Genomic DNA, 12,457 nt, shown 5'->3' with positions numbered 1-12,457 from the left:
AATGTGTGCTAAGCCCTGGACCTTGCTGAATACCTCCTAGGTGTCAGGAAGTGAGCTGCTCTGTGGGCATCTACTTAGTGAGCACCTGTGTGCCCGGCCCTAGGCTGCTGTGCGAGCACCTACTGTGCACCAGGGCCTCTGTGGCTGTGTGACTACCTATTTGTGTCAGGAACTGGGCTTCTGTGTGAGCATCTCCTGAATGAGCACCTACTGTGTGATTACTCACTGTCTGCCAGACTGGGATTCTGTTGCTAACACCTAAGGGAATGCTGGGGGCATAGAATGCTAAACAAGGCTTCACTTGCAGGCGTATCTGCTTTCCGCCACCCGGTGGCCACCCAGGGCACTGCACCTGTTGCTTTGCTTCCCAATCCCCATCCATCCCTCCATCCCTCCCTTCCTCCCTCCCTCCCTCCCTCCCTCCCTCCCTCCCTCCCTCTCTCCCTCCCTCCCTCCCTCCCTCCCTCATTTGTTGACTGTCTACTGCAAGCCAGGCCCTGTGCTCAGTGCTGTGAGGCTGTGCCCCGTGGCAGGGAGGCACCCCCCAGCCCCTGCCCTGTGGTCTGGCCTGGCCAGGGGAGAAAGGTGGGTTCTCTGCTGTCCAGCAGTGTCACCAAGCCCACTGTCATCAGAGGAACAGGCCAACCCCCCTACTGAGATTTACTAACCCCCCTCCCCTTCTGAATGGGCCTAGCCTCCTGTGGGTGGCCGAAGAGGGGCCCCAGGGACAGGGCCAGGCCAGCAACACCCACCATGGCAGTAACCAGACCCATTTCTGTTTTTGTCTTTGCACAACTCTCCGCTCTCTTCATGTTGCTTCCTTCTTCTTCCACTCTCTTCTTGTTCTTTGTTTCTCCTTCCTTGTCTCTCCCTGATGTCTCCCTACCCTCTCCCGCCTTTGTATTTCTTCTTTCCTCTTGTACCTCTATTTGCTCCTCCCTCCCCTTTCCACTGTTCTCTTTTTTCTTTTTACCTCCCCCTTTCTTCCATTCTCTGCCTGTGTCTGTTCCTGTGCCCGTCTCTGTCTTCTCCTCCCTGTCTCTGTACTGCACTGTCACGTGCCCTGTCTCCATCTCTGTCTTTCTGACTCTCTCTCCCTTCCCATCCCTCTTTCTGTTTTCTCCGTCTTTTGTTTCTGCGCCACACTTCTCTCTTCCCTTCCCTTACCCTGCCTCTCTTCTTTGTTTTTCCCTGTCCGTCTGTCTTTCCGTCGTCCTTCCTGTTTCACCTCTCCATGTCTCTCCCTCCTGCCATCTCTCTCTCTCTGACTCTTGATGTCTGTCTGTCTCTCTCTCTGCCCCTGTCCTCTGCTACTTGCCAGTCATTGCTTATTCCTGGGAAAAGCGCGAGTAGATTCGGACGCCGGGGCAGTGCCATAGGCATAGGAACCGTGGAAGAGGTTGTCGTCCGCGGGGCCACCAGCTCTGGAGGCTGCCTGCACGCGCTGCTCTCTGCTCACTCTCAGGACGGAGGCCATATTGGGGACGTTGCCCCCCTGACCCCTGGGACAGGCCCAAGGGTGTGCAGGATGGAGTGCCGGCAGCTCTGATGGCACTCAGGGCCTGCTTTGGGGCCGGATACCAGTGCCAGCACCAGTGCCCCCACCAGAGGCCTCTGACCCTACCCTGTCCCCTGGGACCCTAGCCCGGTGCCTGCTGGGATTTGGTACCCAAAGACCCTGTGCCCAGCCGCACGTCCCCCAATATTGCCAGTTCTGCATGGAGCACCATCTTTCCCTCTGCCCTGACTGCCCCGCACTTCGTGACCATAAACTGTCCTGGGGACTCCTGCCCCTCTGTGCCTCCCTAGGGCCCACCTTCCTGACGCTGGTGCCTGGGGCACCCCACTCCAGTGTGTGGGGCAACGGGGAGGTTATCTTTTGGCTGCTGGGGTAGGGGCTTGGGTTTTGCTATGCCCGCTCTCTCACCATGCACCTATTGGCTGCAGGCCCCACCGAGACCTGGTAGGTGGGGAGAGGACTTGGCTTCCTCTCCTCTCAGCCCCAGAGTGGCTGCCCCAATCCCCTTAGGGCTCTGCCCTTCTCCTCTTGGGCCGAGATCCCAGGCCAGCCCCACTGTGTGAGCTTGCCCCCGCTGGGCCCGTCTCCCTGTCTGTAAACTGGGAGGGCTGTCTCTGGAGATGGACATTTTCTCTCGCTCTTTCTTGCTCATTGCCTCTCTTCAGATCCTGGGGCAGTGGGGCTCCAGGGTAGCATGTGGGGGGCACGGGGACTTCCAGAGCAGGTGGGCACTGAGTTGGGCCTCTCCCCACAGTCATTGATCGTCCCTGGGAAGAGCCCCACGAGAAAGAAATCAGGCCCATTTGGCTCACGCCGCAGCAGTGCCATCGGCATCGAGAACATCCAGGAGGTGCAGGAGAAAAGGTGGGTGGGGGGCAGGTCCTGTGTCCCCTCGGGCCCCCTCTCTGTCCCCCCACTGCCCCTCTCCTGACCCCCACTCAGTGACAGAGGGGAGCAGGCAGTAGGGAGTGCCCTGGCCCTCTGTGTCCCCCATCGGTCACAGCTGTGCAGCCTCGTCCCTGCAGTGTGTCCAGCACCAGGGCCAGCACGTCACATACCCGGAAACGTTGTTACCTTCCTGCAGTCCTACTGGCTCACTGGTGGCGCCCACGCCTTGTGGGTGGAGAAGTCATAGGTCAGAGGGGTGGAGGCGCTTGCCCGGGCCACACAGCCAGTGAGGGGTGGAGCTGGAATCTGAGACCTGGTCTGTCTGGGGTCAGCACCCACTCCACTGTCCCAGTGAGTGGGGGTAATACCAGGGCTGCTGTCTTGGTATCAGGGCAGTACTGGCAGGAACATGGGGGTGAATGTATATGGGCAGGCACAGGGCAGCAAGCTCGTATTAGTAGTGGGGCAGCCCCTGGAAAGCAGAGGCTAGTACGTGGGTGTGACATGCAACTGGGCTGTGTGACCTTGGGCAAGTCACTGTACCTGTCTGAGCCTCAGTGTCTAAATCTGAAAAATGGGAATAAGAATAGGACCAACATTGCGAGGCTGCTGTGAAGATTTAGTGTGACGCACCTGAAGCTCTTAGCGTGGTGGTGGCACACGGAGAAGGTGCTGGGAGTGGAGCTGGCACTGTCCTCATTGTCACCAGAACTCAGAATTCTTTAATCTGAATTCAAATCCTAGCTGGGTGTCCCGGGGCAGGTTCCTTCCCATCTCAGAGTTCCAGGCTTCTTGTCCGTAACAGGGGACAGCCATAGCCCCTGCCATAGTGGGGTGGAGTTGGGAGGTGCCCTGTCACACATATGCCCCAGCAGTGCCTGCCCCTCTCTGGCCAGGCCAGCTCAGGCGTCCACCAGGATGGCTCTGGGGAACTCTAAGCCAGGGCCCCTCTGGTACAAGGCTTGAGGTTCCCATGACCTCCACCCACCACCAGGGCCTCCTTCTACCCCTGGTGCGAGACCTGGTGCTGAATCCCCCCGCTGCCCTCGTGTGCCCTGCAGGGAGAGCCCCCCGGCTGGTCAGAAGACCCCAGACAGCGGGCACGTCTCACAGGAGCCCAAGTCAGAGAACTCATCCACACAGAGCTCCCCGGAGATGCCCACGACCAAGAACAGGTTGGGGCTCAGGACATGCCATGCTGGGGGCTTGGCTGTGATGGGCTCATCCCCTCCATCCCCAGCCTGGACTCCAGGCTCTGGGGACACTGACACCACCACACCAGACTGTCACCACACTGGGGCGTCACCGAGGCCTGGGTGCCCTCATGGGTCCTCCCCAAGTCACTGAGTGTTCCATGCATGCCTTACCCCATGCCAAACCCCGGAACATGGTGGCGAGCTGGCGTACACGGCCCCCACATGATGGAGCTGTTGGTCTAGTGTAAACATAACCAATAAGCTATTTGTAGACAGAGATGACAGGAGGTGAATAAAACAGGGATGTGGTGGAGAAGGACGGGGGCGGGGGGGTAGTGTTTTAGATGCATACGCAGGGAAGACGTCCCCGAAGGGTTGACATTTGAACGGGGGACCTGAAGGAGGAGTCACCATGCTGAGGCTGGCATAGCAGAGGGGAGAGGATTTCAGGTAAAAAGCACAGCCAGTGCAGAGGCCCTGAGGCAGGAAAGAGCTCGGCTGCTTGAGGGAGGGGAAAGACGGGTAGTACAGTTGAAGCCCAGGGAGTGAGGGGCTGGGCCAGGCAGGCACGTGCAGAGTGGTGGTGGGAGCGAGGCTAGAGAGGTGGGCACGACTTTGGAGGCCATGTGAGAATGTTGTGGGAGACCAGGAGCCTCTGCAAGATAGTGACTGAGGAAGTGAGGCTTTTACAAGCTGTGGTCGAGGTGTGAAGAGATGGCACAGGGACAGGGACAGGGAGACCAGGTGATGGTGCTAGACCAGATGGTGGCTATGGAGGAAGGGAGAAGCGTGGGGGCTGGGGATGTATTTGGAAGGTAGAGCTAACAGGCCCAGGAGCATGGTATGGCCTTGGTGAGCTCTGGTGACATGGACTGGCCTAGGAGGCCACCCCTCAGACATTCACCCACTCTCCATTTTGTCCTCCGGCACGTGTTGGCTGAGCCTTTTGGTGCCAGGCCCTGTGCCAGGCCCCGTGCCAGAGGCCAAAAGTGTCAGGGGACTTGGTATGGCCTGAAGAGTCAGGCTAGTGAACATGGAGGCAGGAAAGGGTTATTAGGGACCAGGGACGGGGAGGGACAAGGCATGCAGGACCCAGAGGAGAGAGGTCATTCCTACCTTGGGAGGAGGAATCAGGGAGGGCCTCCTGGAGTAGGGGGCCCTGGGCTGAGGTTTCAAAGATAGATTTGTTTTGGGGGATTCGAAGGAAGGACTAAGACTCCAGGCAGGAGACCCAGAGGCCCTGAGAGTGAAACAGAATTATGGGGGAGTTAAGATTTTTTTTTTTTTTTTTTAAGAGAGTGCACTCTGCGGTTGGAAGGCCTGACCCACACCTCTGTTCTTTCTGCCTGGGCTGGGTGACTTTGGGCCACATGCTTACCCTCTCTGTGCCTTGGTGTCTCCTCATCTATAAGTTGGGTGTAATGATAGTAATGAAATAATTCACATGAAAGTGCTTAGATAGTGTCTAGCACAGAGTCAATCACGCACTAGTTGTTGAAACTAAGCCAAGGTGATTGGACTTTATCTGGGGGCACTAGGGAGCCAGGATAGGGTTCTGAGCAAGGAGGGACATGCTCAGGTACAGGTGTTAGGAAGGACAGTGGCGGGGGAGGCTGCAGTGGGAGTCCAGGAGGCTTAGTGGTCCAGAGACGCATAATGGGGGCACAAAGGCATTTGGCTGGCTGCGGGCTAGACTCTCTGGGCTGGGAGGGTGGAGGTGAGGGCGTGGCCCAGGCCATGCCCAGGGTGACGCTGGTTGATGGGGCACTGTCTGTGGCAGAGCGGAGACAGTGGCCCAGAGGACAGAAGTGCTGAAGGACTTCTCCCGCTCCTCGTCCAGTGCCAGCAGCTTTGCCAGCGTGGTGGAGGAGACGGAGGGTGTGGACGGGGATGACACAGGCCTGGTAAGAGGTCCTGGGGGTGGCTGCACAGTGGTTGGGGTTCTTATCCCTGGAGATGCTCTGGGTAGAAGCATGTGGCTGAAATGTGATCTGGGGACCTAGCCCAAGAGAATGACACTGACTCTCCTCTCTTCTGAAACCTGCCATGGCTCCCCAGTACCCTTCACAGAAAGCCAAATCTCTGAGACCATTGACCATCTGGACCCTTGAGTCCTCCCTCCCCAGCCTCATCTCTTACTGCTTCAGCCACTCTGCACTCCGTTGCAGTCTCCCAGACATACCAGGCCCATTCTTCTTTCCAGGACTCTGCATGAGACTCTGTCTGGAATTCTGCCTCCTCCTTCCCCCTTTGCCTGGGTGACTTCTATTCACCTGTCTTGACTCAGCCTCACATCACCTCCTCCTGAAAGCCCTCCCTGATTTCCTAGTCCCAGAATAGGTTAGGAATCTCCTGTAGTTTCACAGACCCCCAGCCATTATCCTTAACACCCGTTGGTCATTCTTCAGTCAGCAAACCTTTACCTGTTCCAGGTGCTGCAGGTGTGGCAGGGAACAATGCAGACCAAGGCCCTGCTTCTTGGGGCTTAGATTTTAGAATGATTAGTTCTCCTCTCTGCTGTTTCCCCTCCTAGACCTTGAGCTCCCCGAGGGCAGAGGCCATGCCCATTTTCCTGGTCCAAGCCACGGAGAACATCAGTGAATGTTGCTGAATGAATGAATGTATGGAAGTGACTGGTGCATGCTTGTAGTCTGTGCCTCCAGGCCACCCTCCCTTCTGTGGTCTCCCTGCATCAGTTCTGGGCCCTGGCCTCCTTTTGGTGGGGCAAGGGTAGGGGGTCGTGGAACGTGGCGGGGGCAAGCCAGTGCCATGGTGTGAGCCAACTTCCTCGCCCCCTCCTCCCTTCCTCCCTCTGTCCTCCTGCCTCTCCAGGAGAGCGTCTCATCCTCAGGGACGCCCCACAAGCGGGACTCCTTCATCTATAGCACATGGCTGGAGGACAGTGTCAGCACCACCAGTGGGGGCAGCTCACCAGGTACCAGGCCAGGGGCAGCTTCTCCCACCAAGAAGGGTCGGAGGGGACAGGGCTGGGTACAGAGTGTCTGAGACCAGTTCTCACACCCCAAGTGGTGGGTGTGTGATGGGACCCAGGTCCAGGACCTGACATCCCTGACACCAGCAGACACAGACGAACCCAGTCACAGCCCAGCACTTCCGCCCAGTGCTCTCTGCCACACCACACGCCCTGCTTCCTCCTGATGGCCTGTGTGCCTGGACAGTGGGCTGGAGGACTGGTTGCTGCTGGGGGGGTCTTGGAGGATGACAGGAGGGACAAGGGAGGGCGTTAAGGGTGGGGGTCCCTGAGGGAGGGTCTTGATGGGGTTGGGGAACATGGTGCCGACCGCCCACCCATGCCGCCGTTTCCCTGGTGCCTCCCCGCGGCCAGTGAGGTGGCTCCCTCCTGCCCCCCTCCCCAGGCCCCTCACGGTCACCCCACCCAGACGCCAGCAAGTCAGGGGACCCTGTGTGTCCCGAGATCAAGATCCAGCTGGAAGCCTCTGAGCAGCACATGCCCCAGCTGGTAGGTGCAGCCACGGGGGGCTGGCAGGGTGGGGGCAGATGGCCTGGTGCTGCCCTGGGTGTAAGCCCTCCGGGAGGGCACTAGCTGTTGGGGAGAGGCATAAACGGGACAGGAGTGGGGCTGGGCCAAGTGTGCCCCAGGCCAGGAGGGGCTGGGCTGGTCCAGCATGGGTGCAGCTGGTGACACCTGTGTGCCTGTGTCTCCTGCCCCACACCGTCGTCTGTCGTGTCACCTGCCCCATCACCATTGTCTGCCTGTGCAGGACTGTTAGTCGGGCCACCATCTCTGAAGAAGAAACTGAGCAGGTTAGACCCTGCCCCTCAACCCTTGCTTGGCGGGAGGAAGGTGGTTCGTGGGTAGGGGGCTAGGCTGACTCCTTCCGCTTCCCTTTGCCCCCTCTGGGGGAGAGTACTGTACCTGGGATCAGTCCTCTGCTACTCAGTTGCCGGGTGACTCAGGCAGGTCATGACCCATCTCTGGGCCTCAGTTTTCTTATCTGTGTAATGGGGTGTTGCCTCAGCCCATAAGCTGCTGAGAGGATTCAGTGGGAATTTCTCGGGGAGGCAAGGGTCTAGGAAGTCCCAGTGAATAGAAAGGACCCCGAGCCCGAAAACCTAAGGGTGAGGCTCTCAGGCTCCCTTCTCCCTGCTTCATGGTGTCTCCCTCTCCCTTTGCCCCGCAGACGAGGCCGCAGAAGCACAAGGTGAAGACGCTATGTCAAGTCCAGGCAGAAGGAGCCTCTGCCCTCAAGGCCATGCCCAACTTATGGGCTGGCCCCCATCTCCCCAGCCCTGCCCCTGGCCTACCAGTGTGGGCTGCTCTGCAGGGTGGAGCCATCCAGACCAGGGAGCGGGGAAGCTGCTGGCATCACCCCCACCCCCCCAGGCTGGGGGTCTGGGCTGGGGAAGGGAGTAGACAGTTGAAGCAGGACTCCATGCTGGCCTGCCTCTGTCCTGAGCCCCCATCACCCGAGGCACCCCTCTGGACTCAGGGGGAACAAGATGGGAGAGGGTATTGAGATGTGTCAGTGCACATAGCTTACCAGGAGGAAGCAGGGTGCAAGGTGTGGCAGAGAGAGCACTGGGCTGGGCGTTCTGGGTTCTGACTTGGATTCTGCTATGTGGTTCTGGGCAAGTCACTCTCCCTCTCTGGACACCTGCTACAATGCATGAGATTATTTCAGAGGTCCCTGAAGACTGTGATTTCATGCTCCTGCCCCAGAAGAGGCAACTCCTCCCAGGGCCCTCTCACCACCCTATCCTGCTTCTTGGGATCCCTGTGGCCCCAGGTGGGCTGAGGGGCAGGGAGCTGGTCATGCCGGTTGCCCCTCCTGGACCCTCAAGTTCGACCACAGATCTGCCAATGCCTTGTCCACTGCCTACACATGACAGACACGTGCGACCCCTTGCGGGGAAAGGGGGACCTACCTGGCTCCTCAGCCAGCACCCAGCTTAACCCCTACCATCCCATGCTGCTGGGCACCCCAGGCCTAGGGGGCTCAGCTGGCATAGAGCCGCAGGCCTCACCTCTGCGCCCCTCCTCCTGGAGGGGGCAGCCAGTCACAGCCGCTGTGAGTCCCCGTCCTTGTGTGTGTCTGGTCACACTTTTTAGGCGCCACGCCAAAGGCCAGCCTTCCAGCCCCAACACCCGTTCTGGAAGCTCCCGTGGCCATGTGTATGTCGGTAACAGGTGTACAAAATAAATTCTATTTATCACTATTGTACCCGGCGTTGGGCCTGGCTCTGCAAGGTCCCCACCCTGATTGACCCCAGACAGATGCTCCATGATCCCAAAGTGAAGGGGGCAACCAGTCCCCATCAGAACTGCTGGGGCCAGGGACACCTCCAAGGGCAAGCCACAGACTCCATGACCGCAGGTGTGGCTTTCCCTCATGGCATTGTTTTCTCCACCCTGCTCCCCCTCCACAAGACTGTGGGGCCAGGCAGTCCTAGGTTTGAGTCCTGGTACCATCTCTCAGTGGCACTGAGCAGCTTAGGTAGCTTCCCTGAGCCTCAGTTTCCGCTTCTGTAGAATGGGAGTAATGGTACCTCTCCCAAAGGCTTGCTATGAGGATTAAATGAGCTGATGGATAGCAAACATCTGGCACAGTGTCTGGCACACAAGAGGTGAATAATTGAACGAGCTGCTTCCTTCTCTCCCTTCTGAGGAAACCCTGGTTGCATAGTGGTTAAGTGCTATGGCTGCTAACCAAAAGGTCAGCAGTTTGAGTCCACCAGGTACTCCTTGGAAACTCTATGGGGCTGTTCTACTCTGTCTTATAGGGTTACTATGAGTGGAAATCGACTCCACCACAACGGGTTTGGTTTTTTTTTTTTCCTCTCCCTCCCGAAGCTCAGTGAATCCCAAGAATTTCCCCAGTGTGGCCAGAAGGGGGCGTCAAGGGATCACTTACAGGGCCTTAAGCCCTCAGCAGCATCTCTGGGGCATGGTGGGTGTTCGGACGAATCTGGGATGACTCCGTTGAGGTCGGGGCCTAGAGGAGCTCACAGTGTTATCAGGGGGGACAGACAGATGTGATAAAGGGTCATCAGTGACCTGGGAAAGCGCATGAGCTGGGGGCCCCTCCTGGGTGTGGGAAGCATGTTCTCCCTGGAGCAGTGGGGCCTGAACATTGCTGATGCCTGGTAATTGAAGGTCCAAAGGCACGAAGTGTGGGAAGGCTCAGAGAAGAGTGTCCCGGGAAGCTGCAGGTGTAACAGTGTGGAGGAGAGGCGGCGCCTGAGGGTAGCAAACGTTCCAAATTGCAGGAGCGTGACCATGGCCTTGAATGCCATACCAAAGGGCTCCATGCTGAGGGCAGTGGGGAGCCGTGGAGGAGACTGGCTGGGCAGGGTCTGCAGAGGGAGGGAGAGTATTGAGGAGGCTACTGGGGGACAGGTGGTGGCCAGGACAGTGGGCAGGCCTGGGAGGTGGGGGGCACAAGTGACTGGATAGGGGGCTTGATGGGATATGGGGCTGAGGGAAGGTGCGTCCCGCGTATTGTGTGAATGGGGGTCTTCTGTGAGGTAGGACCACAGGAGGAAAAGCAAGTTTGGAAGGTGGCTTAGGGGCACTGGGCTTGGTGGCTGGCAGATATGGGCCCCAAAGAGACCAGTCCCACCGTGGCCTCCTGACAGCCCTGTGGCCTGCCCCCCAGCACCCTCCCTAGGGTGTTGCTGAGTGCATCCCAGGGGCTGTCAGGAAGTGCCATGCTTTTTGTGACAGCCCTTTTATGGCCCTTAGATGTCTCAGGCCACCCAGTGTCTGTGACTCACACCCAAACTCCAACCACACCCACCTGGGTTTGGCTCTAGACTGCCTTGGGCTCCGTGGGTCCCCTACCAACCCCACTCCACTCCCCTGATCAGCCTCACCCCTATTCTCTACCCCCAGTGCCCCCTCTCAGCCCCAGCTCTCCATCCTCTCTGCCTTAGACCTTCACCCCCATCTCCATCTCTCCTCCTAAGGGCCAGCAGCTACAGTTCCAGTCCCAAGGTCAAGAGCTTAGCTTTGGAGTCAGCCTTGAGTTCTGTTTCATCTCCTACCTCTGTGACCTTGAGCTTGTGAGTTTGGCTTCCTGGGCCTCAATTTCCTCATCTGTACAGTGGGGATGCTAATAGTCCTGACCTCCTTGGCACCTCTCTAATTTTCTCTGGTGAGGATTAAATAGACTGATACCCATTTAGGGTACAGCTCTAGAACATGGTGGGCTCAAAAAATAGTGTGGGTGGGAGATGATCAGCTGTTAATAAGGATCATATCAATAAACCTGTGGATGGTGTGGGGTCAGCAGGAAGCAGGGACAGGCACAAATCTCCAGATGTGAGGCTTTGGGGAGAGATGATTGTCAGTTGCTCCTGAGCCTCAGTGTCTCCGGTTTACCCAGAAGGGCTCTGCCCTGCACCCCCCCGCCTGCACCCATCCCGCACAGCTCTCTATGCTGTAGCTGAGGTTAGAGCAGCTGGGGACCATGGCGGCCAAAGCAGGTGAGACAGGTTGGCAAACAGACCTGCCTTTGCCCCTTCGCTGCCCAGGTGGTGCCAGTCCCCATCTGTGGGAAGGGCAGGCCTCTGGGCTGGGTGTCAGCCCAGGCCCCACCCCACCCCAGCCCTCCAGGCTCCAAGGTGGAACCAGGGGAGGCTGAGGATCAAAGTGTCCAGGGCTGTTTCTTTTGTGCCCTCGCCAGTGCTGGGCTCACCTGGGGTTCTGAGGTGGGGAGGGCAAGCCAGGACATTGACCCGAGGCTGGAATTAGGCCTTGGGCGGGGGGCACCGGGCTCCGGGAAGTGCTGGCCTCTGCTTAGAAATAGCTCTGGTGGTGGAAGAGGCAGCCAGAGGTTTCCCCAGACAGAGGAGGCTAGAGGCCTCCTGTGGAGGGACGTGGGTCCTGGCAGACCTGCGGTCACGTCATTCCCATCTCCTTTGCCTCATATCCAGGGGCTCCCCGTCTCTCCAAGTCTCTTTCCTCACCTGTAGCGTAGACATCCCTACCTGTTGCTTTAAAGAGACCATCATGGCCTCCTGGATACCTTGCAAGGTGCCTGGCACAGAACCCATGCCCAGCATGGGGGTCCTCCCTGCACCTCCCCCCCCACAGCTGGTGTATCCCTGGACATCCATGGCCAACCCTGGGACAACTTTGCCAAAGAGATGACCGCAGACCCAGCCCTGCCTAGTGCCAGGGGACTGGGACCTGGATGTTCTCTGCTGCTCAGGCCACAGGGGGTGCTCAGCCAGGGGCCCTGGAATGTGGCAGTCTTCTCTCCCTCCCTGTGCCTGCCCTGCCAAGGGGACAACCCGGGACGGAGACTCCTGAAATAACCAGATCTGGTTAGTGAGGCTAATTTTAAAAGCCACTCTGGCTGCTCCACAGGCAGGAATGTCCTTGTGTTTGCCCCTGGGAGACAGGGCAAGGGGAGAGTGGCCAGGGATGGGAACGGGATCTGAGTGGACTCCTGCCTCTGCCTGCCAGTGCAGGAGGCCTGCCCCAGGACCCTGCCTCCCCCTGCTCCAGATCTGAACCCTGGAGGCTCTCAGGGCCCTCAACCCCCGCACTGGTCTCCCCAAAGCAGCTCTGGACTTAAGCTTTCTGTCTCAGCTCTCTCCCCCTCAGTCTCTAAGGCCCTGTATCTGTGTCTCTGCCCCTCCCCCCCATCTTTGATACTCTTGGTCCCTTTCTGCAGCTGGGCCTTGTCCCCCTCTCTCTGGGTCCATCATATAGGTGACCAAGCACAGCGTCCCTGATGGCCCATAAGCTGGACCACGTGCACCAGGTGGTGGAGGGGGGTTATCCATCTGGGAGCTAGGGTTGCAGGGGGTCCGGTGGGGGACAGCAGCCCTTCTAGGGGCAGACGGGAGCTATGACTGGGCAGGC

General features: G+C 58.6%; 1 protein-coding gene and 1 pseudogene across 1 annotated transcript in view; both read left to right on the top strand.

Moving 5' to 3' along the window:
- Positions 1 to 7,784, top strand: part of LOC100669202 (rap1 GTPase-activating protein 1) — a 30,240-nt gene extending 22,456 nt beyond the window's left edge. Inside the window, exons 17-23 of the mRNA XM_064281429.1 lie at positions 2,274 to 2,383; positions 3,469 to 3,582; positions 5,384 to 5,507; positions 6,436 to 6,538; positions 6,981 to 7,084; positions 7,347 to 7,389; positions 7,767 to 7,784. Coding sequence (XP_064137499.1) covers positions 2,274 to 2,383; positions 3,469 to 3,582; positions 5,384 to 5,507; positions 6,436 to 6,538; positions 6,981 to 7,084; positions 7,347 to 7,355 — 564 coding nt within the window. The 3' untranslated portion in view covers positions 7,356 to 7,389; positions 7,767 to 7,784. The remainder of the gene's footprint in view (positions 1 to 2,273; positions 2,384 to 3,468; positions 3,583 to 5,383; positions 5,508 to 6,435; positions 6,539 to 6,980; positions 7,085 to 7,346; positions 7,390 to 7,766) is intronic.
- On the top strand, positions 823 to 1,967 carry LOC135230850 (uncharacterized; annotated as a pseudogene).
- Positions 7,785 to 12,457: the final 4,673 nt, after the last annotated feature.

Source organism: Loxodonta africana, chromosome 3 (assembly GCF_030014295.1).
Source record: "Loxodonta africana isolate mLoxAfr1 chromosome 3, mLoxAfr1.hap2, whole genome shotgun sequence".
NCBI classification, from domain to species: domain Eukaryota; kingdom Metazoa; phylum Chordata; class Mammalia; order Proboscidea; family Elephantidae; genus Loxodonta; species Loxodonta africana.
The sequence above is the reverse complement of the archived record's forward strand: the minus strand, read 5'-3'. Positions and strand labels throughout refer to the sequence as shown.